The 25,240-nt window shown below is 48.1% G+C and overlaps 1 protein-coding gene and 1 non-coding gene across 2 annotated transcripts; one reads left to right on the top strand and one right to left on the bottom strand.

Moving 5' to 3' along the window:
- Window positions 1–1,373: 1,373 nt before the first annotated feature.
- On the bottom strand, window positions 1,374–1,462 carry TRNAY-GUA. The gene is given in 2 exon segments: window positions 1,374–1,409; window positions 1,426–1,462. It is a non-coding gene; the product is annotated as a tRNA-Tyr (tRNA).
- A 3,200-nt stretch (window positions 1,463–4,662) lies between these two features.
- On the top strand, window positions 4,663–19,910 carry COMMD6 (COMM domain containing 6). The gene is made up of 3 exons (XM_029048523.2): window positions 4,663–4,798; window positions 18,467–18,619; window positions 19,621–19,910. The coding sequence occupies exons 1-3, from the start codon at window positions 4,715–4,717 to the stop codon at window positions 19,669–19,671; spliced, it is 288 nt and encodes a 95-aa protein (XP_028904356.1). The 5' UTR covers window positions 4,663–4,714; the 3' UTR covers window positions 19,672–19,910.
- Window positions 19,911–25,240: the final 5,330 nt, after the last annotated feature.

Raw genomic sequence — 25,240 nt, 5'->3', positions numbered from 1 at the left:
GGTCTCACCTTCACAATATCTCCAAGACCCGCCCTTTCCTCTCCATCCAAACGGCTACCATGCTGGTACAAGATCTCATAACATCCCGACTGGATTATTGCATCAGCCTTCTCTCTGATCTCCCTTTCTCCTGTCTCTCACCACTCCAGTCTATTCTTCATTCCGCTGCCCGGATCATCTTCCTGCAGAAACGCTCTGGGCATGTCACTCCCCAACTTAAAAACCTCCAGTGGTTGCCTATCGACCTCCGCTCCAAACAAAAACTCCTCACTCTAGGCTTCAAGGCTCTCCATCACCTTGCCCCTTCCTACCTCTCCTCCCTTCTCTCTTTCTACCGCCCACCCCGCACGCTCCGCTCCTCTGCCGCCCACCTCCTCACCGTCCCTCGGTCTCGCCTATCCCGCCGTCGACCCCGGGTCACGTCCTCCCGCGGTCCTGGAACGCCCTCCCTCCTCACCTCCGCCAAACTCTCTTCCCCTCTTCAAAGCCCTACTGAAAGCTCACCTCCTCCAGGAGGCCTTCCCAGACTGAGCCCCTCTTTCCCTCTGCTTCCCCTCCCCAACCTCCCTCCCCCCACCCTCTGCTCTTCCCCCTCCCCTCAGCATTGTGCTCATTTGTATATATTATTTATTACTCTATTCATTTGGTTAATGAGGTGTATATCTCCTTGATTCTATTGATCTTGATGATGTTGTCTTGTTTTTGTTTTGTTCTGTTCTGCTTTGCTGTCTGTCTGTCTCCCCTGTTTAGACTGTGAGCCCATCACTGGGCAGGGATTGTCTCTATCTGTTGCCGAATTGAACATTAGAGTGCTTAGTACAGTGCTCTGCACATAGAAAGCGCTCAATAAATACTACTGAATGAATGAATGTATATATGAATATATCTATAATTCTATTTATTTATATTGATGCCTGTTTACTCATTTTGATGTCTATCTTTCCCCTTCTAGACTATAAACCTGGTGTGGGCAGGGATTGTCTCTCTTTATTGCTGAATTGTACTTTCCAAGCGCTTAGAACAGTGCTCTGCACACAGTAAGAGCTCAATAAACACGATTGATTGATTGAATGAATGAATAAATATGGTTGAATGAATAATAATAATAATGTTGGTATTTGTTAAGCGCTTACTATGTGCAGAGCACTGTTCTAAGCGCTGGGGGAGATACAGGGTAATCAGGTCATCCCACGTGAGGCTCACAGTTAATCCCCATTTTACAGATGAGGTAACGGAGGCACAGAGAAGTGAAGTGACTTGCCCACAGTCACACAGCTCCCAAGTGGCAGAGCCGGGAGTTGAACCCATGACCTCTGACTCCGAAGCCCAGGCTCTTTCCACTGAGCCACGCTGCTTCCCAAAATACTCCGAAGTCCTTCGAGCCGGAATCAAACCAGCGACCTAAGGATGACCGAGAGGCAACCACTACAGTCCTCCGCTCTACCAACTGAGCTATCGAAGGCTCCTGGTACAGGGTACATGTACATGCACATGGTAAGTGCTCCACAAATACCAATGATTAATTGATTGATATGTAAAATTGGAAGTGAAATCGCTAGCCCAAGCACACAGAGGAGTGACGGAGCCAGGAATCCCCTCATTGTACCTCGATCTCGACAGATAATTACTTTGCCCCACTTCAAAGCCAATCGTGAGGCACATCTCCTCCAAGAAGCCTTCCCTGACTCAGCCCTCCTTTCCTCTTCTCCCCCTCCCTTCTGCACTGCTCTTGCTTCTTCATTCATCCTCCCTCCCATCTCTGCTGCACATATATATATATATATATATATATATATATATATATATATATTCTTTCTTTATTCATCTCTTTGTTTATATTAGTGTCTGTTTCCCCTTTCAGACCGTGAGCTTGCTGTAGGCAGGAATGTGTTTGTCATTATATTGTACTCTCCCAAGCGCTTAGTACAGGGTTCTGCACACGGTTAGTGCTCAATAAATACTATTGAATGAATGAAAGAAGAGAAAGAAAGATTAGAAAGAATAGAAAGAGAACAATAATAATAATAATGTTGGCATTTGTTAAGCGCTTACTATGTGCCAAATACTGTTCTAAGCATTGCGGTAGATTCAAAGTAATTAGGTTGTCCCACATAGGGCTCACGGTCTTCATCCCCATTTTAGAGATGAGGAAACTGAGGCCCAGAGAAGTTAAGTGACTTGCTTAAGGTCACACAGCTGGCAAGCGGTGGAGTTGAGATTAGAACCCATGATCTCTACTGCCAAGCCCGGGCTCTTTCCACTGAGCCACGCTGCCACCCCAAGGAAAAGAAAAGGAAAAGAAAAAAAAAAGAAAAGGATAAAAAACGGAAAAGAGAGAAAGAAAGAATAAAAAGAACAGAAGGAAAGAATGTAAAGAGAAAGAAAGAGAAAATGAATGAATGAATGAATGAATTAGTGAATGAATGATGGAATTAATAATGAATGAATAATAATAATGTTGGTATTTGTTAAGCGCTTACTATGTGCCGAGCACTGTTCTAAGCGCTGGGGTAGACATAGGGGAATTGGGTTGTCCCACGTGGGGCTCACAGTCTTAATCCCCATTTTACAGATGAGGGAACTGAGGCACAGAGAAGTTAAGTGACTTGCCCATAGTCACACAGCCGACAAGTGGCAGAGCTGGGATTCGAACTCATGAGCCCTGACTCCAAAGCCCGTGCTCTTTCCACTGAGCCACGCTGCTTCTCCACATAGTAAGCGCTCAATAAATACTATTGAATGAATGAATAGGCCACTGCCTGAATAATGAATGAATGGATGGATGGATGGATGAGTGAATGAATGATGGAATGAATAATGAATGAATGGATGGATGGATGGATGGATGGATGGATAGATGGATGGATAGATGAGTGACTGACTCAATGAATAATGAATGAATGGATGGATGGATGGATGAATGAGTGAATGAATGATGGAATGAATGAATAATGAATGGATGGATGGATGGATGACTGACTGACTGATTCAATGAATCATGAATGAATGAATGAATGGATGAATGAATGAATGAATGAGTGAATGAATGATGGAATGAATAAATAATGAATGGATGGATGGATGGATGAGTGACTGACTCAACGAATAATGAATGAATGGATGGATGAATGAATGAGTGAGTGAATGAATGAATGAATAATGAGTGAATAATGAATGAATGGATGAATGTTGGTTGGTATTTGTTAAGCGCTTACTATGTGCAGAGCACTGTTCTAAGCGCTGGGGTAGATACAGGGTATTCAGGTTGTCCCACGTGAGGCTCACAGTCTTAATCCCCATTTTACAGATGAGGTAATGGAGGCACAGAGAAGTTAAGTGACTTGCCCACAGACACACAGCTGACAAATGGCAGAGCCGGGATTCGAACCCGTGATCTCTGACTCCCAAGCCCGGGCTCTTTCCACTGAGCCACGCTGCTTCTGGGTGAATGAATGAGTGAATAACTGACTGACTGAATGAATCATGATGGATGGATGGATGGATGGATGGATGGATGGATGGATGGATGGATGGATGGATGAGTGAATGAATGACTCACTGACTGATTGACTGAATAATGAATGAATGGATGGATGAGTGAATGAATGAATGATGGAATAAATGAATGAATAATGAATGGATGGATGAGTGAATGAATGAGTGAATAATGAATGAATGGATGGATGAGTGAGTGAATGAATGAACATTGAATGAATGGATGAATGAATGAGTGAATGACTGACTGAATAATGAATGAATGGATGCATGAGTGAGTGAATGAATGAATAATGAATGAATGGATGAATGAATGAGTGAATGACTGACTGAAAAATGAATGGATGGATGGATGGATGGATGGATGGATGGATGGATGGATGAATGAGTGAATGAACGACTCACTGACTGATTGACTGAATAATGAATGAATGGATGGATGAGTGAGTGAATGAATGAATGATGGAATAAATGAATGAATAATGAATGGATGGATGAGTGAATGAATGAGTGAATAATGAATGAATGGATGGATGGATGAGTGAGTGAATGAATGAACAATGAATGAATGGATGAATGAATGAGTGAATGACTGACTGAATAATGAATGGATGGATGGATGGATGGATGGATGGATGGATGGATGGATGGATGGATGGATGGATGGATGGATGGATGAGTGACTGACGGACTGACTGACTTGCTAACTGACTGAATGACTGACTGACTGACTGACTGAATGAATGAATGAATGAGTAGAAAGGCCGGTCCTTCTGGCTCCGAGGCCCGGACTGGGCGGGGCTCTGCGCGCGGGCGGGGCACGGGCAGCGCGGCGAGCGAGCGCCCCCTGGCGCGGCGGGCGGGCAGCGCGGGCGGGGCCGGGGTGGGGGGGCGGGCGGGCGGAGGCTGCGCCCCGGGCCGCGGTTCGGACGAGTCCACCGCGCGGCGGGGGCGGGGGGGGGGCGGGAAAGCGGGCCGTGGGCACGGGGAGGCCGGAGTGGCCGGCGGGCCGCCGGACCCGCCGACGCGGCCTCCGTCCTCCTGTCGTGCGCTCTCGCCTCTGCGCGCGGGGGCCGGGCGGGCGGGGCGCGGGCGGCCCGGCGGGTCCGGCTCCCCCCGCGGCTGCCGGGCCGGTGGAGGGGCCCGTGCGGAAGGAGCGGCGGGGGAGGGAGGGGAAGGGGGGCGGACGGACGGGCCCAGGGAGTCGCGGCCCGCAGCCATGGATGCGCACAGCCCCGCACACGGCCCCGCACACGGCCCCGCACACGGCCCCGCACGGACCCCGCCCGGGGCCGGGAACCAGGTCAGCGCCGCCCGGGGGAGGGGCCGGGCCGGCGGGGTGGGGGGGGGGGGAGGAGGAGGGGAGGGCGCCGGTCTCCATGGCGACGGGCGGCTCCGCATCCCCCCCGGCTGGCTGACCCCGCTGACCCCGGGGGGGGACGGGGGGGAACGGGACGGGACGGGACGGGGGCAGGTTGGTGTCCCTGTGGGTGTCCGTCCGTTCCTTCTGTCCGGTCCTTCTTGTCCGCCTGTCGTGTCCTTCTGCCCGTCCGGTCCTTCTGTCCGGTCCCTTCTGTCCGCCCGTCCGGCCCCTCTGTCCGCCCGTCATGGCCTTCTGCCCGTCCGTCGGTCCTTCTGTCCGTCTGTCATGTCCTTCTGTCTCTCTGCCCGTCTCTGTCCGCCTGTCAAGTTGTTCTGTCCGTCCGTCCGGTCCTTCTGCCCGTCCCTCTGTCCTTCTGTCCGCCCGTCCGGTCCTTGTGTCCTGCTGTCACGTCCTTCTGTCCGTCCGTCGGTCCTTCTGTGCTTGCGTCCGTCCGTCCGTCCGTCCGGCCCTTCTTTCCATCCGTCTGTCCGGCCCCACTGTCCGCCTGTCAAGTTGTTCTGTCCGTCCGTCCGTCCGTCCGTCCGGTCCTTCTGCCCGTCCCTCCGTCCCTCTGTCCGTCCGCCCGGTCCTTCTGTCCGTCCCTAGGTTCGGCCTTTCTGTCCGTCTGCCCCATCTTTCCGTCCTCCCGTCCATACGGCCTTTCTGTCCGTCGGTCAGGGCCTTCTGTCCGATCCTTTGGTCCGTCCGTCCGCCTGTCCGGTCCGTTTGTCAGTCCGGCCCTTCGTCCGTCCATCCGTCCGGCCTTCCTCTCCGTCTGTCAGGTCCTTCTGTCCGATCCTTTGGTCCGTCCGTCAGTCGGGTCCTTCTGTCCGTCTCTCCGGTCCTTCTCTCCGTCTGTCATGTCCTTCTGTCCGTCTGTCGGGTCCTTCTGCCTTTCTGTCCGTCCGGCCGGCCCCCTGTCTGCCTGTCAAGTTCTTCTGTCCGTCCGGTCCTTCAGCCCATCCCTCTGGCCCTCTGTCCACCCGATCCTCCTGTCTGTCCGTGCGCCCGGTCCTTCTGTCCGTCCATAGGTTCGGTCTTTCTGTCTGTCTGCCCATCTGTACGGCCTTTCTGTCCATCTGTCCGGTCCTTCTGCCCATCCCTCTGTCCCTCTGTCCGCCCGGTCCTTCTGTCCGTCCGTAGATTCGGCCTTTCTGTCTGTCCGTCTGTACGGCCTTTCTGTCGGTCGGTCAGGTCCTTCCATCCGATCCTTTAGTCCGTCCCGTCTGTCCTGTCCGATTGTCGGTCCGGTCCGTCTGTCGGTCCGTCCGGCCTTCCTCTCCATCTGTCAGGCCCTTCTGTCCGATCTTTTGTCAGTCCGGTCCTTCTGTCGGTCCGGCTGGCCGGCCGCCTTCTCCATCTGTCAGGTCCTTCTGTCCCATCCTTTTGTCCGACCGTCTGTCCGTCGAGGCCTTCTCTCCGTTTCCCCGGCCCTTCTGCCCACCCGTCCGTCCGCTGGAGGTTGGGTCCCCCCCGCCGGGGCCAGCGGCACAGACCCCCAGGAGCAGAGCAGAGCAGAGGGAAGGCGGTGCATCCTCTGGCTGTTGTAGTGTGCTCTCCCAAGCGCCCAGTGCGGTGCCTCGCACACAGTAAGCACCCGGTGACTATGATGGAAGGGAATGGATAATAATAATAATGATAATAATGTTGGTATGTGTTAAGCGCTTACTATGTGCAGAGCACTGTTGTAAGCGCTGGGGGAGATAGAGGGTCATCAGGTCGTCCCACCTGAGGCTCACAGTTTTAATCCCCATTTTACAGATGAGGTGACTGAGGCCCAGAGAAGTTAAGTGGCTTGCCCACAGTCACACAGCTGACAAGTGGCAGAGCCGGGATTCGAACCCATGACCTCCGACTCTCAAGCCTGGGCTTTTTCCACTCAGCCATGCTGCTTCTCTATGAGAGGGAGGGGGCCGGTGCCGTCCGGCCGGGTCCCGCCCGGCTGCCCATGGCCTGGGTGGAGGAGCCCCCAGGGGTCCCGGCCTGGTCCGGTCCATCCCAATCTCCCCACTTGGGGGTCCCCGGCCCGGAGGGGGCGGCCCTCGGCTTGCCGAATTTAGGGGGCCGCGGGGACTCGTTCCAGAAGCCTCAAGGAACAAGGTGGGGCTCCAGAGGTTGCCCATGCCCGGTCATTTTGGACTGCAGGTGGGGTCCGGCCGAGGCGGCAGGCTGGCTCCAGAAGGGGCATGAACTATTCCCGTGGGAAGCAACGAGGCAAAGTGGCGAGAGCCCAGACTTGAGAGTCTGCTATGTGACCTTGGACAAGCCCCTCAACTTCTCTGTGCCTCAGTTACCTCTTCTGTACAATGGGGATTAAGACCGCAAGCCCCACGGGGGACAACCTGATAGCCTTGTATCTACCCCAGTGCTTAGAAAAGTGCTTGGCATATAGGAAGCGCTTAACAAATACCATTACTATTCCCCTTTAAGCCGTGGGGAGACGTCCTCCATCCCACCAGACGTTCACCACACACATGTGGTTTTTGGGGATCACGGCCGGGCTGAATCATGGAGTACATTGCTGTGTCACTAATATTTTCCAGCTGCCTTCCTGCTCCAAGACTGGAGCTGCTACTGGCAGGAAAGAGAAAACCCAGGAGGTCATAGAGCATCGTCTTCCAATTAAACGACAATTTTGCTCCGTCACTGTGAGCCACGATTTTTTGGCCAAAAGGACAATCTTGCTTTCATTTCTGGACTCGGGGCCCTAAATCAGAAAGGGAACAGCTCCGGCAACTAACGGGAACGGGGTATTGTTGGCACAGCCCGTCCACCATCCTAAGGCGCAAAACAGTCATTCGGTTGTGTTTATTGACCGCATACTGTGCGGAGCACTGTACTAAGTGCTTGGGAGAGGATATCACAGCACATTCCGTGCCCACAGTGATCTTAATGGTCTCGAGGAAATCTTGGGGTCTGTTTCTGATGCAGGCTTCAGGTTGGAGAGGTTCATTCAATTGTATTTATTGAGCACTTGCCATTTGCCGAAAGAATACTGTACTAAGCACTTGGGAGAGCACATTATAGCAATAAACAGGAAACATTCCCTGCCCACAAGGAGCTTACAGTCTAGAGGAGGTTTTCTGGTCTCAACTCAGGGTCAGAAGCAGACCCCGTTGTCCCCAGTTTCTCTAGCAGTTCCAGACTCAGAGTGGGTACTCACTATTTTTGACTCAGCTCTCTCATTCACCCCACATATCCAATCCGTCACCAAGGCCTGCCAGTCTCACCTTTACAATATCGCCAAGATCCACTCTTTCCTCTCCATCCAAATAGCTATCGTACTGGCACAAGCTCTCATATTATCCCAGCTGGATTATTGTGTCAGCCTTCTCTCTGATCTCCCTTCCTCCTGTCTCTCCCCACTCCAGTCTATTCTTCATTCTGCTACCCTGATCATCTTCCTGCAGAAACGCTCTGGGCATGTCACTCCCCTCCTTAAAAACCTCCAGTGGTTCCCCATCAACCTCCGCACGAAACCAAAACTTCTCATTCTGGGTTTCAAGGCTCTCCCTCACCTTGCCCCCTCCTACTTCTCCTCCCTTCTCTCTTTCTGCTGCCCACCCCGCAAACGCTCTGCTCCTCTGCCGCCCACCTCCTCATTCGCGCCTATCCCGCCGTCGACCCCTGGGCCACGTCCTCCCGCTGTCCTGGAATGTCGTTCCTCCTCACCTCCGCCAAACTAACTCTCTTCCCCTCTTCAAAGCCCTACTGAGAGCTCACCTCCTCCAAGAGGCCCTCCCAGACTGAGCTTCCCCTTCTTCCTCTGCTCTCTCTGCTCTCTCTCCCTTCCCCCCTTCACCTCCCCTCAGCTAAGCCCCCTTTCCCTCTGCTCCCCCCCTTCCCCTACCCTCAGCACTGTGCTCATTTGTATATATTTTTATTACCGTATTTATTTTGTTAATGAGGTCTACATCCCCTTGGTTCTATGTATCGTCATTATGTTGTCTTGTTTTTGTCCGTCTGTCTCCCCCGATTAGACTGTAAGCCTGTCATTGGGCAGGGATTGTCTCTATCTGTTGCCGAATGGTACATTCCAAGTGCTTAGTACAGTGCTCTGCACATAGTAAGCGCTCAATAAATACTAATGAATGAATGAATGAATGAATGAATACTTTTAATCTGGCTCTCCTTTCTGAGTACGCTCGTTGTGGGCAGGGAACGTGTCTACCAACTCTTGCCATATTGTTATATGGTACTCTCCCAAACGATTAGTACGATGTTCTGCACACAGGAAGCACTCAATAAATACAACTGACCACTACAAAATGCAAGTGGAAATTAGAAAGCTAAAATAATCCTATAACCCATTGGCAGTAAAAACCAGTATAAACAGGAATCATAAAGTGGTGGTCAGGCTTCCAATACTGTCTAGCTCTTACAGAAGGAGTAAGGAACATGGACATTTTGATTTTTCTTTTTCCTAATATGATTGGTGAATTTTCTTTTTCCTGGGTCTATCTCAGATCAGTAAGTGGATTAAGCTGGTAAAGGTTATCCCTGAAGCAATTTCTGAACCCAATTTAAATACCTCCCAATAAAGGTGATCTGATACAATTATATTAAATCATGACAATTAAATATTATTTATAAATCATGTCAAGGAACATGGCAGGAGATTGTCCTATGCAAAACAATATAAGGAAGATCTAGGTACCTATTTTGAAATGGACTGTGGGCTGGACAATCACCAAATGAAGCACAAATGAAAATAAATTCAAGGTGGAGGCAGTATTATGGCATCAATGTAAATAAATACTTGCATCATGCATTCTCTTTCTCTCTGGTTCTCTTGTGTTGGGGAAGGAGTAGAGCATCCTCTCTTAATTTGATTTATTCTTCATTTATTAATGTAAATAAATACTTCCATCATGTATTCTCTCTCTCTCTGTATCTTGTTCTCTTTCTTGTGTTGGGGAAGGAGTAGAGCATCCTCAGTTGTGTTTAGACAGGAAAGGTCATGGAGAAGGCGGGTTGTCAAAAAATGTTGATGTGGGGGGAGAGGGGGAGGGTAGAAGGAGTTCCTGACCGAAAAGAAGAGTCTAGATACTGAGGAATTGAAGGTAGGAAGGACAGTGTTTCTAGGGAGAAGTTGCAAGTCAAGCCAGAATCAGCTGCAACTCAGCTCCAGGGCATGAAAAAATCCCAGGAGGGCTGTTGCGGGGAGGTGGCAGAGGGTGTTGTTCCCTATCCAAGGGGAACTGGCCCCTGCTGGAGGATATCTGCTGGAGAAGCAGTGTGGCTCAGTGGAAAGAGCCTGGGCTTGGGAGTCCGAGGTCACGGGTTCGAATCCCAGCTCTGCCACTTGTCAGCTGTGTGACTGTGGACAAGTCACTTCACTTCTCTGTGCCTCAGTTAAGTCATCTGGAAGATGGGGATTAACTGTGAGCCTCATGTGGGACAACCTGATGACCCTGTATCTCCTCCAGCGCTTAGAACAGTGCTCCGCACATAGTAAGTGCTTAACAAATACCAACATTGTTATTATTATCTCCTTGGTCATTCTCTCACGATCCCAGACGGGGAGCCTGGCATCATCGGTGGCTGGTTGCCAGCCCCTTCCCTAATGAAGGGGTGGTGGCTGTGGTTCTGGCTAGAAAAAACAGAGTGGTCTAGTGGATAGAGCATGGACCTGGGAGTCAGAAGGACCTGAATTCTAATCCTGCCTCCACCACTTGTCTGCTGTGTGACCATGGGCAAGTCACTTCACATCTCTGGGCTTCAGTTACCTTGACTGTAAAAACGGGAATTAAAGACTGTGAGCCCCAGGTGGGACGTGAACTGTGTCCAACCTAATTAGCTTGTATCAACCCCAGTGCTTAGTACTGTGCCTGACACATAGTAAGTGCTTAACAAATAATACCATTTTTTAAAAAATCTTTTCTGACTTTCAGTATTGGGTGCATGGACACGGGATGGCAGCTGGAGTCAGCAGATCCAAAGCGGTGTTTCTGTGAACAGCCTGGATATTGCAGTTAGTAAGAGACTTTAGAAGGTTTGATAGCAAGATTAGAAAAAAGGAAAATTGACACTAGTCCCAATCCTTAAGATAGGGGAGTAGCAAGGAGGTCAGGGAAGAGATTGTAAAGGTCCGCGCTAAAGATCACCTGGGTCAAGACCAAAGGTTGTGTGTGAGAGGGGAGAAAGGGCTGGGATTGGGAATAGTTGGTGATAGACAGCTGGGGGAGAATACGGGTAAGTGAAAAAGACAAATGTTACTTTTGGGTGAAAAGGTAGCCTTTAAGCAATTTATATGAACAACAAGGAGAGAATTTGAAGTGGGAAATAATTTCTGTCTTCATAAATCATTGACCTTTTTTCTAGGATTGGAAAATCTTTGTGGTTATTAATTGTAACAATATGTTACACTCAGGCAAACAAGACCTTTAGGAAGGTTTTTAAAAATTATTTTAGATTTGGGTTGAACGGCCCCTCCTTTTCCCCACACTAATTCCTCAAAAGTCTATTTCCAGAGCTGTACTGCAGTAGGGGCTTGGGATAAACAGAATAAGGGCATGACATGTTCGGTGCCCAAAAAGAGCTTGCACTCTAACAAGAGAGATAGACAAAAAGATTTTCAACTCAAGCGGTCAACCTAAATAATTAAGTCCACTTGCAATCATGAGGGCACTTGGATCTGTGACCTGTTTTGCCTTCCCCTCAACCCCGCAGCACTTATATCCCCCTCTTTCCCTCTGCTCCCCCTCTCCTCCCTCCCCCCCTGCTCTTCCCCCTTCCCCTCCCCTCAGCACTGTGCTTCTTTGTAGATATTATTTATTACCCTATTTATTTTCTTAATGAGGTGTATATCTCCTTGATTCTATTTATCTTGATGATGTCTTGTTTTTGTTTGGTTCTGTTTTGCTTTGCCATCTGTCTCCTCTGGTTAGACTGTGAGCCCGTCATTGGGCAGGGATTGTCTCTATCTGTTGCCGAATTGAATATTTCAAGCGCTTAGTTCAGTGCTTTGCACATAGTAAGTGCTCAATAAGTTCTATTGAATGAATGAATGAATATCTTTAAAGTTTGTATTTTCAATTATTTATTTCTATTAATGTCTGTCTCCCCCTCTACACTGTATGCTCATTTTGGGCAGGGAACATGTCTGTACTTTCCCAAGTGGTTAGTACAGTGCTCTGCCCATGATGAGTGCTCGGTAAACACCATTGATTGATTTGAGGAAGGATGGAAATTTCAAAAGTTCCAAAGTGCTAGAGTTGCCTCTTTACTTAAATATTATGCTGTCTTATACTGAAACTTGAGCTTTTAAATATTAACAGTGTGCATTTGGACATAAGCACAGAGTCTGCTTCTTTGCCACTGATCTCAAGAGATTTCAGTAAATATTTGTAAAAATCAGATAACTGCAGAACCATCAATGGTATTTATCGAGCATTTATCCTGGGCAGAGAACTGCACTAAATGCTTGTGAGCATACAAAAGGGTTAGCAGATATGACCCCATCCTCCAGGAACTTACAGTGTAAGGCAGAAGACATCATCTCTGTGCCTACTTTCACAGACCTGATTGATATTTCGTATCACTTCAAAACCCTTAAAGACTTCTATGTCATTTTATAAAACTATGCAGAACCATCAAAGTGGGGATCCGTGTATTCCACTACAATTTCATTTCAACTCTCTTCTCTTTAGCTTTAAATAGTAATAATAGGCAGTGAAGGAAGTAAAGGCCCTCTGTGCCTTTATCATTAAGGAGCTTATACCCCTCCTAAGCACCAAGTCGAAGTCCAAGTTTTCTGTGTGGAAATAGTGCAGAGGAATCCGCTGAGGGACCAACTCCCCAGGATATCCTGCCAAATGGACAGACTGGTGGGGGCAGACAGGGATCATTTTTCTCAAGACCATTCAGTCTGCATCTCTCCACTTGTTTTATGCTGTCGAGACATGTCTTACCCATCGCGACTCCATGGACACGTCTCTCCCAGAGCTCCTCACCTCAATCTGCAGTCGTTCTGGTAGTGTGCCTGTAGAGTTTTCTTAGTTAAAATACAGAAAGCGTTTACCGTTCCCTTCTTCCGCCCTTTCAACTTGAGTGTCCGCCCTCGACTCTCTCCCATGTGGCTGCCGCCCAGCACAGGTGAGTTTTGACTCGTAGCAGATTGCCTTCCACTTGCTAGCCTCTGGCCAAGTTAGGAATGGAATGGGTAGGCCTCTGCATGACTCTCCCTCCCGAAGCCAAGACTTGGAGAGTACTGCAAGGATCCTGAGAGGATCCCCACTACTCAGGAACCTCCAGTGGTTGCCCATCCACCTCCGTACCAAACAGAAACTTCTTACCATAGACTTTAAAGCACTCAGTCACTCAACCTCTTACTCTACCTCCCTAACTTCCTACTATAACTCAGCTTGCACACTTCACTCCTCTTAACATCGACCTACTGTCCGTTCAGTCTCATCTGTCTCACTGCCGACCCCTTGCCTGCGCCCTCCCTTCAAAGCCCTCCTAAAATCATACCTCTAATCAATCTATAAGTGATATTTATTGAGCACTTACTGTGTGCAGAGTACTGAACTAAGCTCCTGGGAGAGCATTCATTCAATCATATTTATTGAGCGCTTACTCTGTGCAGAGAACTGTATTGAGCGCTTAGCACTGTACCAAGCGCCTGACAATACAGCAGAGTTGGTATATGCAATCCCTGCACACAAGATGTTTATACAGTCTACAGGGAGAGACAGACATTATAATGAATTGGGAATAGGAATAATGGTATAGGAATATTTACATAAGTACTGTGGGGCTGAGGTAAGTTTCAAGATGTGGCTACACAGCCACATTCAAAGTTGACACAGAGGGGAGGGTAGATAGAGAAAATAAAGCGGTTAGCGTGGGAAGGCCTCTTGGAGGAGATGTGACTTAGGAGGAGGATTATTAATAATGATGGCATTTGTCAAGCTCTTACTATGTGCCAAACACTTTTCTAAGCGCTGGGGTAGATACAGGTATTTGTTAAGTCCTTACTATGTGCAAAGCACTGTTCTAAGCACTGGGGGGATACAAGGTGATCAGGTTGTCCCACGTGGGGCTCACAGTCTTCATCCCCATTTTACAGATGAGGGAACTGAGGCACAGAGAAGTGAAGTGACTTGCCCAAAGTCACACAGCTGACAAGCGGTGGAGCCGGGATTCGAACCCATGACCTCTGACTTCCAAGCCTGGGCTCTTTCCACTGAGCCACACTCCTTCTTTAGGGGTAATCAGGTTGTCCCACGTGAGGCTCACAGCCTTAATCCCCATTTTACAGATGAGGTAACTGAGGCCCAAAGTCACACAGCTAAAAAGTGGCGGAGCTGGGTTGAGACCCCATGACCTCTGACTCTCAAGCCCATGCTCTTTCCACTAAGACACACTGCTTCTTTAGGAGGGTTTTAAAGGTGGGGGCGAGTGGTGGAGAGGTCCTTTCTGACTAAGCCCTCATTTCCCCTTTTCCTCCTCCCATGAGCAACACCCCCCTTATTAATAATAATAATAATAATGGCATTTGTTAAGTGCTTACTGTGTGCCAAGCACTGTTCTAAGCACTAGGGTAGATAAAAGCTAATCAGATTGTCCCACGTGAGGCTCACAGACTTAATCCCCATTTTATAATAATAATAATAGTAAAAATTATGGTATTAATAAGCACTTACCATGTGCCAAGCACTGTTCTAAGCACCAGGGTAGATACAAGGTAATTGAGTTGTCCTACGTGGGGCTCACAGTCTTTATCCCCATTTTACAGATGAGGTAACTGAAGCCCAGAGAAGTTAAGTGGCTTGCCCAAGGCCACACAGCTGAGCAGTGACGGAGTCGGGATTATTCATTCAGTAATATTTATTGAGCGCTTGCTATGTGCAGAACACTGTACTAAGCGCTTGGAATGTACAGGTCGACAACAGATAGAGACAATTCCTGCCCAATAACGGGTTCAACTCATGACCTCTGACTCCCAAGCCCGGGATCTCTCTACTAAGCCATGCACTTTATATTCATCCCATCTCCATCTGCACAGCACATAATAATAATAATTATGGTATGTTCATTCATTCATTCATTCAATAGTATTTATTGAGCGCTTACTATGTGCAGAGCACTGTACTAAGCGCTTGGGATGAACAAGTCGGCAACAGATAGAGACAGTCCCTGCCGTTTGACGGGCTTACAGTCTAATCGGGGGAGACGGACAGACAAGAACAATGGCACTAAACAGCGTCAAGGGGAAGAACATCTCGTAAAAACAATGGCAACTAAATAGAATCAAGGCGATGTACAATTCATTAACAAAATAAATAGGGTAACGAAAATATATACAGTTGAGCGGACGGGTACAGTGCTGTGGGGATGGGAAGGGAGAGGTGGAGGAGCAGAGGGAAAAGGGGAAAATGAGGCTTTAGCTGCGGAGAGGTAAAGGGGGGATGGCAGAGGGAGTAGAGGGGGAAGAGGAGCTCAGTCTGGGAAGGCCTCTTGGAGGAGGTGATTTTTAAGTAAGGTTTTGAAGAGGGAAAGAGAATCAGTTTGGCGGAGGTGAGGAGGGAGGGCGTTCCGGGACCGCGGGAGGACGTGGCCCAGGGGTCGACGGCGGGATAGGCGAGACCGAGGGACGGCGAGGAGGTGGGCGGCAGAAGAGCGGAGCGTGCGGGGTGGGCGGTAGAAAGAGAGAAGGGAGGAGAGGTAGGAAGGGGCAAGGTGATGGAGAGCCTTGAAGCCTAGAGTGAGGAGTTTTTGTTTGGAGCGGAGGTCGATAGGCAACCACTGGAGTTGTTTAAGAAGGGGAGTGACATGCCCAGATCGTTTCTGCAGGAAGATGAGCCGGGCAGCGGAGTGAAGAATAGACCGGAGCGGGGCGAGAGAGGAGGAAGGGAGGTCAGAGAGAAGGCTGACACAGTAGTCTAGCCGGGATATAACGAGAGCCCGTAATAGTAAGGTAGCCGTTTGGGTGGAGAGGAAAGGGCGGATCTTGGCGATATTGTAGAGGTGAAACCGGCAGGTCTCGGTAACGGATAGGATGTGTGGGGTGAACGAGAGGGACGAGTCAAGGATGACACCGAGATTGCGGGCCTGCGGGACGGGAAGGATGGTCGTGCCATCCACGGTGATGGAGAAGTCTGGGAGCGGACCGGGCTTGGGAGGGAAGATGAGGAGCTCAGTCTTGCTCATGTTGAGTTTTAGGTGGCGGGCAGACATCCAGGTGGAGACGTCCCGGAGGCAGGAGGAGATGCGAGCCTGAAGGGAGGGGGAGAGGACAGGGGCGGAGATGTAGATCTGCATGTCATCTGCGTAGAGATGGTAGTCAAAGCCGTGAGAGCGAATGAGTTCACCGAGGGAGTGAGTGTAAATGGAGAACAGAAGAGGGCCAAGAACTGACCCTTGAGGAACTCCAACAGTTAAAGGATGGGAGGGGGAGGAGGCTCCAGCGTAGGAGACCGAGAATGATCGGCCAGAGAGGTAAGAGGAGAACCAGGAGAGGACAGAGTCCGTGAAGCCAAGGTGAGATAAGGTACGGAGGAGGAGGGGATGGTCGACAGTGTCAAAGGCAGCAGAGAGGTCAAGGAGGATCAGAATGGAGTAGGAGCCATTGGATTTGGCAAGAAGGAGGTCATGGGTGACCTTAGAGAGAGCAGTCTCGGTAGAGTGGAGGGGACGGAAGCCAGATTGGAGGGAGTCTAGGAGAGAATGGGAGTTAAGGAATTCTAGGCATCGATTGTAGACGACTCGTTCTAAGATTTTGGAAAGGAAGGGTAGTAGGGAGATAGGACGATAACTGGAGGGGGAAGTGGGGTCAAGAGCGGGTTTTTTTAGGATGGGGGAGACGTGGGCGTGTTTGAAGGCAGAGGGGAAGGAGCCCTTGGAGATTGAGTGGTTAAAATAGAAGTTAAGGAAGGGAGGAGGGCAGGGGCGATGGTTTTAAGAAGGTGAGAGGGAATGGGGTCCGAGGCGCAGGTGGAGGGGGTGGCACTTGCGAGGAGGGAGGAGATCTCCTCTGAGGATACTGCAGATACTGTATCTGGATACTGTATAGGATACTGTATGTGTTAAGCACTTACTGTGTGCCAAGCACTGTTCTAAGCATTGGGGTAGCTGTAAGGTAATTAAGTTGGACAGAGTCCCTGTCACACATGGGGCTCACAGTCTCAATCCCTATTTTACAGATGAGGTAACTGAGGCCCAGAGAAGTGAATTGACTTGCCCAGGGTCACTCAGCAGACAAGGGTTGGAGCCGGGATTAGAACCCACAACTTCTGGCTCCCAAACCCATGCTCTTGCCACTAGGCCACGCCACTTCTCTATGTACATAGATACATAGCCTGTTGCTCTGCCATTCTCCTATATGTCACTGATTTTAATTTCAATGTCTGTCTTCCTAACCCTCTAATAATAATAATAATAATAATAATAATGATGATGGCATTTGTTAAGCGCTTACTATGTGCAAAGCACTGTTCTAAGCACTGGGTGGGGGGAATACAAGGTGATCAGGTTGTCCCACGTGGGGCTCACAGTTTTAACCCCCATTTTCCAGATGAGGTATCTGAGGCACAGAGAAGAGAAGTGACTTGCCCAAAGTCACAGCTGACAAGCGTCAGAGCTGGGGTTAGAACCCATGACCTCTGACTCCCAAGCCCAGGCTCTTTTCACTGAGCCACGCTGCTTCTCTCGTGGGCAGGGTTTGGATCTACCAACTCTATTGCATGGTACTTTCCCAGTAATTTAGTAAATACCATTGACTGATTGATTAATATGTCTTCCCCTCTAGACTGTAAACTCCCTGTGGGTAGGGATCATATCTATCGACTTTATTGAATCATTCGCTCCCAAGCTCTCAGTACAATGTCCTGCACCTAGCAAGGGCTCAGTAAATTCCGTTGCTTGATCGATTGACTGCTCAGTTGATGAAATATCAGTCTCTGTGCCACCGGACCTCTACAAAGCCCAGCTACACTGACCCGATGGATCAGATTGCAGCACCGACCTCAGATCGGTCTGTCCCAGGTGCCCTAGAGGACCAACGTCCGCAAACCAGATTCATTTGTGTTCCCCTGCAGCTTCATTGTGCTTTGCTCTCCGGGGGTGGGATCCGTGACCCAGCTGTGCCCGAGTTTATTGAATTTCTCATCTTCTGCCTCTTCATTCAAAAATGACAATAATCAGCAACCTAACGAGGTTTTGTACCCTAGGTGACAGTTTAGCCTGGGGGAAAAAGCACGGAACTGAGAGTGAGTGGACTTGGGTTCTAGCCACTGCCACTGGTCTGCTGCGTGACCTTGAGCAAGTCGCTTAACCTCTCTGGGCTTCGGCTTCCTCATCTGCAAAACAGAGATGAGAAAGAGTGTAAATCCCGAGTGAGATAAGGATTGGGTCTGTTTTTGTTAACTTTGTACCTGTCTCAGCATTGAGCATATAGCGCTTAATAAATGGCAAAATTAAACCTCAGACGAGGTTATCGCTACAGTGACAAGAGAGAACAAAAACCATTTGTAGGCCTGAGAGTCGAGCCAAACATTCTTGGAAAGCCATCGCGGCTCTGTGGAATCGATGAGATGATTAAAGCAATGTTATTGATCTCGGTCCTCTTTTATTCTCTGTTTGTGTGTCTGTGTTTTGTTCCAGCTGATAGATATTCAATGGAAACTGGGTATGGCTGTGAGTTCAGACAGCTGCAGGTCCCTTAAGTACCCTTACGTCTCAGTGACGCTAAAGGTAGCGGATCAGTCCGGCCAGATAGTAAACAAGTCCTTTGAAATGACAGTTCCACAGTTTCAGGTTTGTAATTCTAACATCGGTTTCTCCGTTTCCTGTAGAACAATGTTGCTAAGCAGACTAGAGCAGACAGGGAGAAAGAGAGGAATGCCCTCGCCACCATCCCCTCCCTCCACACCCCCTTTACTCCCCCGGGCTCACGTTCACTTGTGTGTGGCAGCGGTGCAGTCAGGGGAGCGTGAAGAGGTGATCGTCGACCTCTTGGGTCTGCCCTCGTTGGGCCGTGAAGCCCGTCAGGAAGCTGGATCTTTCTGCCCTGTCTGAGCTTAGCTCCCAGAGGGGCTTCTCTGTCCCCAGGGCCCAAGTGGAAGGTAGAGAACACACTGCCGCTCCAGCGAGCGGCAGCAGGCACGATCACCCACGGCTGCCTGGGGCTTGCCTTTCCGAAGCCAGCAAGGGAAGCAGAGCCGTAGATTTTGGAACTTAAATTCCCTTAGGTATTTCTTCAGAGGGTCCCATGCTGACATTTTCCTGTCCTCCTTCCTACTTAGACCGTGAGCCCCATGTGGGGCAGCGACCAGGTCTGACCTGAGAATCTTGTAACTACCCCCGTGCTTAGCACATAATAAGCACTTAACAAATATCTCTTTTTGCTTTCTTTTTTTTATCTGCCCAGCAAGAGATTTCACATCCCCGTTCGTGCTATACATTTTTGTTCACCCCCTATTCCTGTTGGAATTTTGGTTGACTGCAGTTTCAAGGGGCTTTTTTGGAGTGGGCCTTTTTTTTATTTGTTTTATTGTTTTGGGATATTTTTTTCCTTATACAAATCTTGAAGCCTACCCACTCAACTAGAACCCTTGATGCAACCGCAGACTGAATCAAGGATGGTCTGTTTATAGACTATTTAAATCAGAATCTGGAAGGAAAACTTACATTTAGCGCTAGAGTTAACCTTTGAACCTTTTCACCAGTTGGGATATTAGGAAACTTAAAAATTTAATTGCTCAATGATTGCAAATTATAACTAGCTAATTCAATTTCTCTTTCTTTTAATCCCTCAGAATTTCTTCACCCAATTTAAGGAAATGGCTGCTATTCTTGAGACAGTGTGAGAACAACTGGCTTTGGTTTAATCTCTGTAACATTTTACAAATGAACTGCTTCATTTGATGAAAAGAAGCTCTTGTAGGATGAAAGGCTATTAGCTTCATGAAAAATGTATTTTTTTTAAATTACAACAGATTCTTCTAATGAAGGCTGATCAAAAAGTCCAGCCTACTAATGATATAGCCACCTTAGTGTAACCCAATTTTATCCTTGAATAAATGTTGGAATTGCCTTGTCTGCTTTAGGTGGGTGATCGCAACAACTCCTACAATTCCCTTTTTTATTTCAGATACAATGGAGTGTTGATTTCAGATACATTTTTGGAGCTTGGTTTTGATTGGACAGGTGTTCTGTGGTAAGGGTATTATGTGCTGAAGACGGTCAACTGAAATTTGCCACAGGGCGTTAGGTCCCAGGCCTAGCAAGTGGTCCAGATCGCCCAGCCTCCCTGACCAGGGTCAATTGAGAGAGGAATGGCTTCCTTTGCCAACAGAGGTGCCACCCACCCACCCATGCCCTCCTAAGAGCAGAGCGAGAGGAAACAACCCATGGAAACCAGCGTTGAGCCATGCAACTGCCCCTTGCCAGTTCTCTCTGAGGTTCAGCCGGAAGCATCTTCGTGTGGTAATGTATTTCTCTCTGTTGGAGCTCTACCAGGGACCTAAAGGAAGCTAAACTGTGTTAATTTGATCTTATTTGGGGGTATTATACCACGCACTTTTTTTCCTACCTATTCCAATAGCAAAGTCCTCAAGGCAGCACGCGGTCTGATCTCACCACGTGGCGTGTAATTAGATCCTCAGCCTGGTCCTGACCATCTTGAACCTAGAACAGCACTTATTAAAGTGCCCGGCACATAGTAAGCACTTAACAGATTCCATTTAAATCATTCATTCAGTTGTAGTTTTTGAGCACTTACTGTGTGCAAAGCACTGTAATAAGCACTTGGGATAGTACAATACAACAACAGATACATTCCCTGCTTACAAAACAAAATCCTCAGGGGCTGTTAAAAATACCTTGAAAACCTATCAATCAATGATATTTATTCAGTGTATACTGTGTGCAGAGCACTGTACTAAGCACTTGGGAGAGGGTGTAGTGCAATAGATTTGGTAGACATGATCCTTGCCCACAAGGATTTTACAGTCTAGAGGGGGAGATAGACATTGAAATAATTTACAGGTAGAGCATATTCTCTCTTGTGAAGCAGAGTGGCTCAGTGGAAAGAGCACGAGCTTGGGAGTCAGAGGTCATGGGTTCTAATCCCAGTGCCGCCACTTGTCAGCTGTGTGACTTTGGGCAAGTCACTTCACTTCTCTGTGCCTCAGTGACCTCATCTGGAAAATGAGGATTAAGACTGTGAGCCCCACGTGGGACAACCTGATCACCTTGAATCCTCCCAGCACTTAGAATAGTGCTTTGCACATAGTAAGCGCTTAACAAATGCCATCATTATTATTACTATCTTTTCCCATTGAGATTACTGATTGACTCCCAACTTTGCTTCTGCCTGATATGGGAGTTTGGTTCAGTCATGCCTGCTGAGGCTGGTGGGAGTTTATATCAAGTCCAAGGTGGTCATCAATTTTAGCCTTATTCTGGAGGTTTTCAACAGAACTGTCCTAATTTCCCTCCAGCAAAGAAAAAGATGCTGTGGAGTCTACGATGTTTACCTTAAGCTAGACATGTCTGAAACAGAACTCCTTATCTCCCCACACAAACCCTGTCCTCCCCTGACTCTCCCATCACTGTAGATGACCCCACCATCCTTTCCGTCTCACAGGCCCGTAACTTTGGCACCATCCTTGACTCCGCTCTCTCATTCAACCTGCATATTCACTAAATCTTGTCAGTTCCACCTTCACAACGTTGCTAAAATCCATCCTTTCCAACCAAACTGCTACCACATTAATCCAAGCAATTCTCCTATCCCGCCTTGATTGCTGTATCAGCCTCCTTGCTGACCTCCCAGCCGCCTGTCTCTCCCCACTCCAGTCCATATTTCACTCTGCTGCCCGGATCATTTTTCTACCAAAACGTTCAGTACATGCTTCCCCACTCCTCAGGAACCTCCAGTGGTTGCCCATCCTCCTTTGCATCAAACAAAAACTCCTCACTATTGGTTTTCAAGTACTCAGTCACCTTGCCCTCTCATACCTCACTTCGCTACTCGCTTACTTCAGTGGAGCTCATACACTTCCCCCCCGTATTGCTAACCATCTCACTCTACCTCGCTTTTGTCTGTCTCGCTGCCGACCCCTTGCCCACGTCCAGCCTCTGGCCTGAGACACCCTCCTGCCTCAAATCCAACAGACAATTACTCTGCCCCTCTTCAAAGCCTTACTGAAGGCATATCTCCTCGAAAAGGCCTTTTTTCCCTAAGTCCCCCTTTCCTCTTTTCCCACTCCCTTCTGCATCGCCCTGGCTTGCTCCCCTTAATAATAATGTTGGTATTTGTTAAGCGCTTACTATGTGCAGAGCACTGTTCTAAATGCTGGGGTAGATACAGGGTAATCAGGTTGTCCCACATGAGGCTCACAGTCTTAATCCCCATTTTACAGATGAGGTAACTGAGGCACAGAGAAGTGAAGTGACTTGCCCACAGTCACACAGCTGACAAGTGGTGGAGCCGGGATTTGAACCCATGACCTCTGACTCCCAACCCCGGACTCTTTCCACTGAGCCACGCTGTTTCTCTATTCAGCCCCCCTCCCAGACCCACAGCACTTAAATATATTGCTGTCTCCCCTTTTTGACTGTAAGCTGATTGTGGGCAGAGAATGTGTCTGATTATTGTTACATTGTACTCTCTCAAGTGCTTAGTACAAGGTTGTGCAAACAGTAAGTGCTCAGTAAGTATGATTGAATGAATGAATATAAAAATTCCTGTAACATATGGCAGTACAGTGAGTAGTGCAATTAACTGCCAAATATCTGTAACTGGATAATAATAATGATATTTAAGTGTCAAGTCCTTTTCCAACCTCTGGGATAAACACATGTTTTTCAATTTGGATGCAGTCCTTTTCCCCACAGTCTGAGAGAGAGAACAGGTATCTAACCCTCATTTTACAGATGAGGAAACTGAAGCACAGAGAAGTGAAGCGACTCATCCAAGATCACACAGCAAGCAACTGGCCGAGCCAGAATTAGAACCCTGGTCCTCTGACCCCCAGGTCCGTGCTCTTTCCACTGGGTCACGCTGGATCAGTGGCCAGTGTTCACACTCAGATTTGCCGTAATTGATGTTTTCAGTTGTGCATTTTGGCTAGACTGTGGTTAGGGAACTGGGGAACATTCTGTCGACAGCGGGAGTCTGTCCAAGCCCGGCAAGTTCGCGGTATTGGAGATGCAATGTATGCAAAAGCAGTCGGCAGCAGCACAGGTGAGTATTGTAGCGGGAGTTTTCCTAAATGTGGGGTTCTGCCAGAACATAACCCTCCTGTTACAGAAGAAATTGGTGTCCTGAAGATTTCCAAGCAGTTCTTACAACTGCTCAGAGCAGATAGGCTTCTCCTGACGGCAGGCAGATGGTTCACTAAGGAAGGATTTGCACCCGCATCCCCCACAGAACTATTGTTGTGTTTGAAGTGATAGAAAGTCACAGCCATGTGCAGCCTCTTCCACAGTATTTAGTGAGTAGCTAGCATGTGCACTATGTGCTGGTTGGTCTTGCCCTTAGAAGCTTACAGTCGGATTCTAGAGATCGGCAGGTACAGTGTCATATAATAAGTAAAAGTATAGGAGTTAATAATAACGATTATTATTATTATGGTATTTGTTATGCATTAAGTATGTGTCGAGCACAGTTTCAAGCGTTGGGATAGATCCAAGTTAAGTAGGTCAGACACAGTCCCTGTCTAGTGGGGCCTTCAGGTCAGACACAGTCCCTGTCTAGTGGGGCCTTCAGTCCAATGAAGACTGAACAGGTATTGAATCCCCCTTTTATTGTTGAAAAAACTGAGGGCCAGAGAAGTTAAGTGACTTGCCCAAGGTCACACAGAGGGCAAGTGGCAGAGCCAGGGTTAGAACCAGGTCCTCTGACTCCGAGGCCCATGATCTTTCCGCTATGATAAACCCAAAACTAGGCAAGTAGTAAATAAAATTGATAACCCTGAGTGCTAAGTTATGATGTGGGATGTGCTCAGGAGAATGGGGATTCAGCAGAGAATGGAGAAAATGACCTTTTTAAGGAGGGTTTTCAAGGTAGAGTAGGATGCGGTTCGGTGGCTTGATTGATGAATATGAAAAAAAGGATACTTGCTTCATGTTCACAAAGTTGCCGTTTACTGTGGTTGTGCCATTTTGGGTATGTTTGGTGGGTCGTGTCTGTTGGTCATTTGTCTGTTTTTTAGACAGATTGTTGTCTGCGGGGTACCAAAATGATAATGGAGGCTTTGACATCCCATCCGATTTTCAAGACTGAGCCTCCCAGCATCACAGCTCCACTGCTAGTTCTGTGACTCAAGCACAGTGAATCTGTAGGTTTGGGTTGCCAGTGTTCATATGGACTGGGAGGAGAACAAAAAGGCCCTGGAGCAGGTTGGGGGGTGTCCAGGAGTCCCACCAGGGAAAGGCTCACGGATCGCTCGCAATCGGCGAACTTCCCCAAAATGACGTATCGTGGGCTATCCTGAGTTCATTAATCATAGGCAACATATTTTTCAAGGAAACCTTCATTTTAGAAAACTTATTGGTCAATTCTCCCTTCGGTGGCTATTGAATGAGGATTTTATTACCCGTGTTGGATAGTTACTAAAGGCCATCTCTTTTGTAATCATTGCGCGTGTCCGACCCTGCTGCACAGTATGCTTGAGATCTGATTTCAAAGGTCAATGAGGTTACCTTTCATGCCAATTGTTTTGGGGGTGGGGGGTGGGGAGGACAGTAATATATTAGGGACATTCTACAGATGGCGATCCTAACAGTCTCCCAGAGTTGAAGGAAACCAAAGGAATTTTTCTTATGAACATCTCAGTTGAGTTGATATGTGTCTTCAGAAACCAATTAAATGATTGATAAATGCTATTTGCCCATTTGGCCATTTCCATCCTTTGTAAGAGATTGTTTAAAGTGATTGAACAAGGACTTTTGTATATTTTTTCTTATCTACTATTCTTTAACCAACTTGCCTTTAAAAAAAACACAATCAAAAGCCACTGGGTTAAAATTACTGTAAAGGTGCATGCTTTCCTCCTTTTGATGAACTGATAATCCCACCAATATTCCTAGAAACATACTATGCTAAATTTCACCTTCCACTACTAAAAGTAAACTGAAGTGTGATTTTGTAGAAACAGCAGCCACCAGGTTAAGTTGACATAGGATAATGAAGATAGTGGTAATAATAACAGTAATAATATTTGTTAAGCGCTTACAATGTCCCAAGAACTGTACTAAGATAATAAGTTGGTATTTGTTAAGCGCTTACTATGTGCAGAGCACTGTTCTAAGCGCTGGGGTAGACACAGGGGAATCAGGTTGTCCCACGTGGAGCTCACAGTCTTCATCCCCATTTTACAGATGAGGTAACTGAGGCCCAGAGAAGTTAAGTGACTTGCCCATAGTCAC

This window comes from Ornithorhynchus anatinus, chromosome 2 (genome assembly GCF_004115215.2).
Source record: "Ornithorhynchus anatinus isolate Pmale09 chromosome 2, mOrnAna1.pri.v4, whole genome shotgun sequence".
Taxonomy (NCBI): domain Eukaryota; kingdom Metazoa; phylum Chordata; class Mammalia; order Monotremata; family Ornithorhynchidae; genus Ornithorhynchus; species Ornithorhynchus anatinus.
This window is presented reverse-complemented; position numbering and strand designations above follow the sequence as displayed.

Excerpts from the sequence above, each read along its gene's own strand:
- COMMD6 (XM_029048523.2), top strand. The coding sequence starts at position 4,715 with ATGGATGCGCACAGCCCCGCACACGGCCCCGCACACGGCCCCGCACAC. Across the intron at positions 4,799-18,466 it reads CGCCCGGGGCCGGGAACCAG|CTGATAGATATTCAATGGAA; the intron begins GTCAGCGCCGCC and ends GTTTTGTTCCAG. Across the intron at positions 18,620-19,620 it reads TGACAGTTCCACAGTTTCAG|AATTTCTTCACCCAATTTAA; the intron begins GTTTGTAATTCT and ends TTAATCCCTCAG.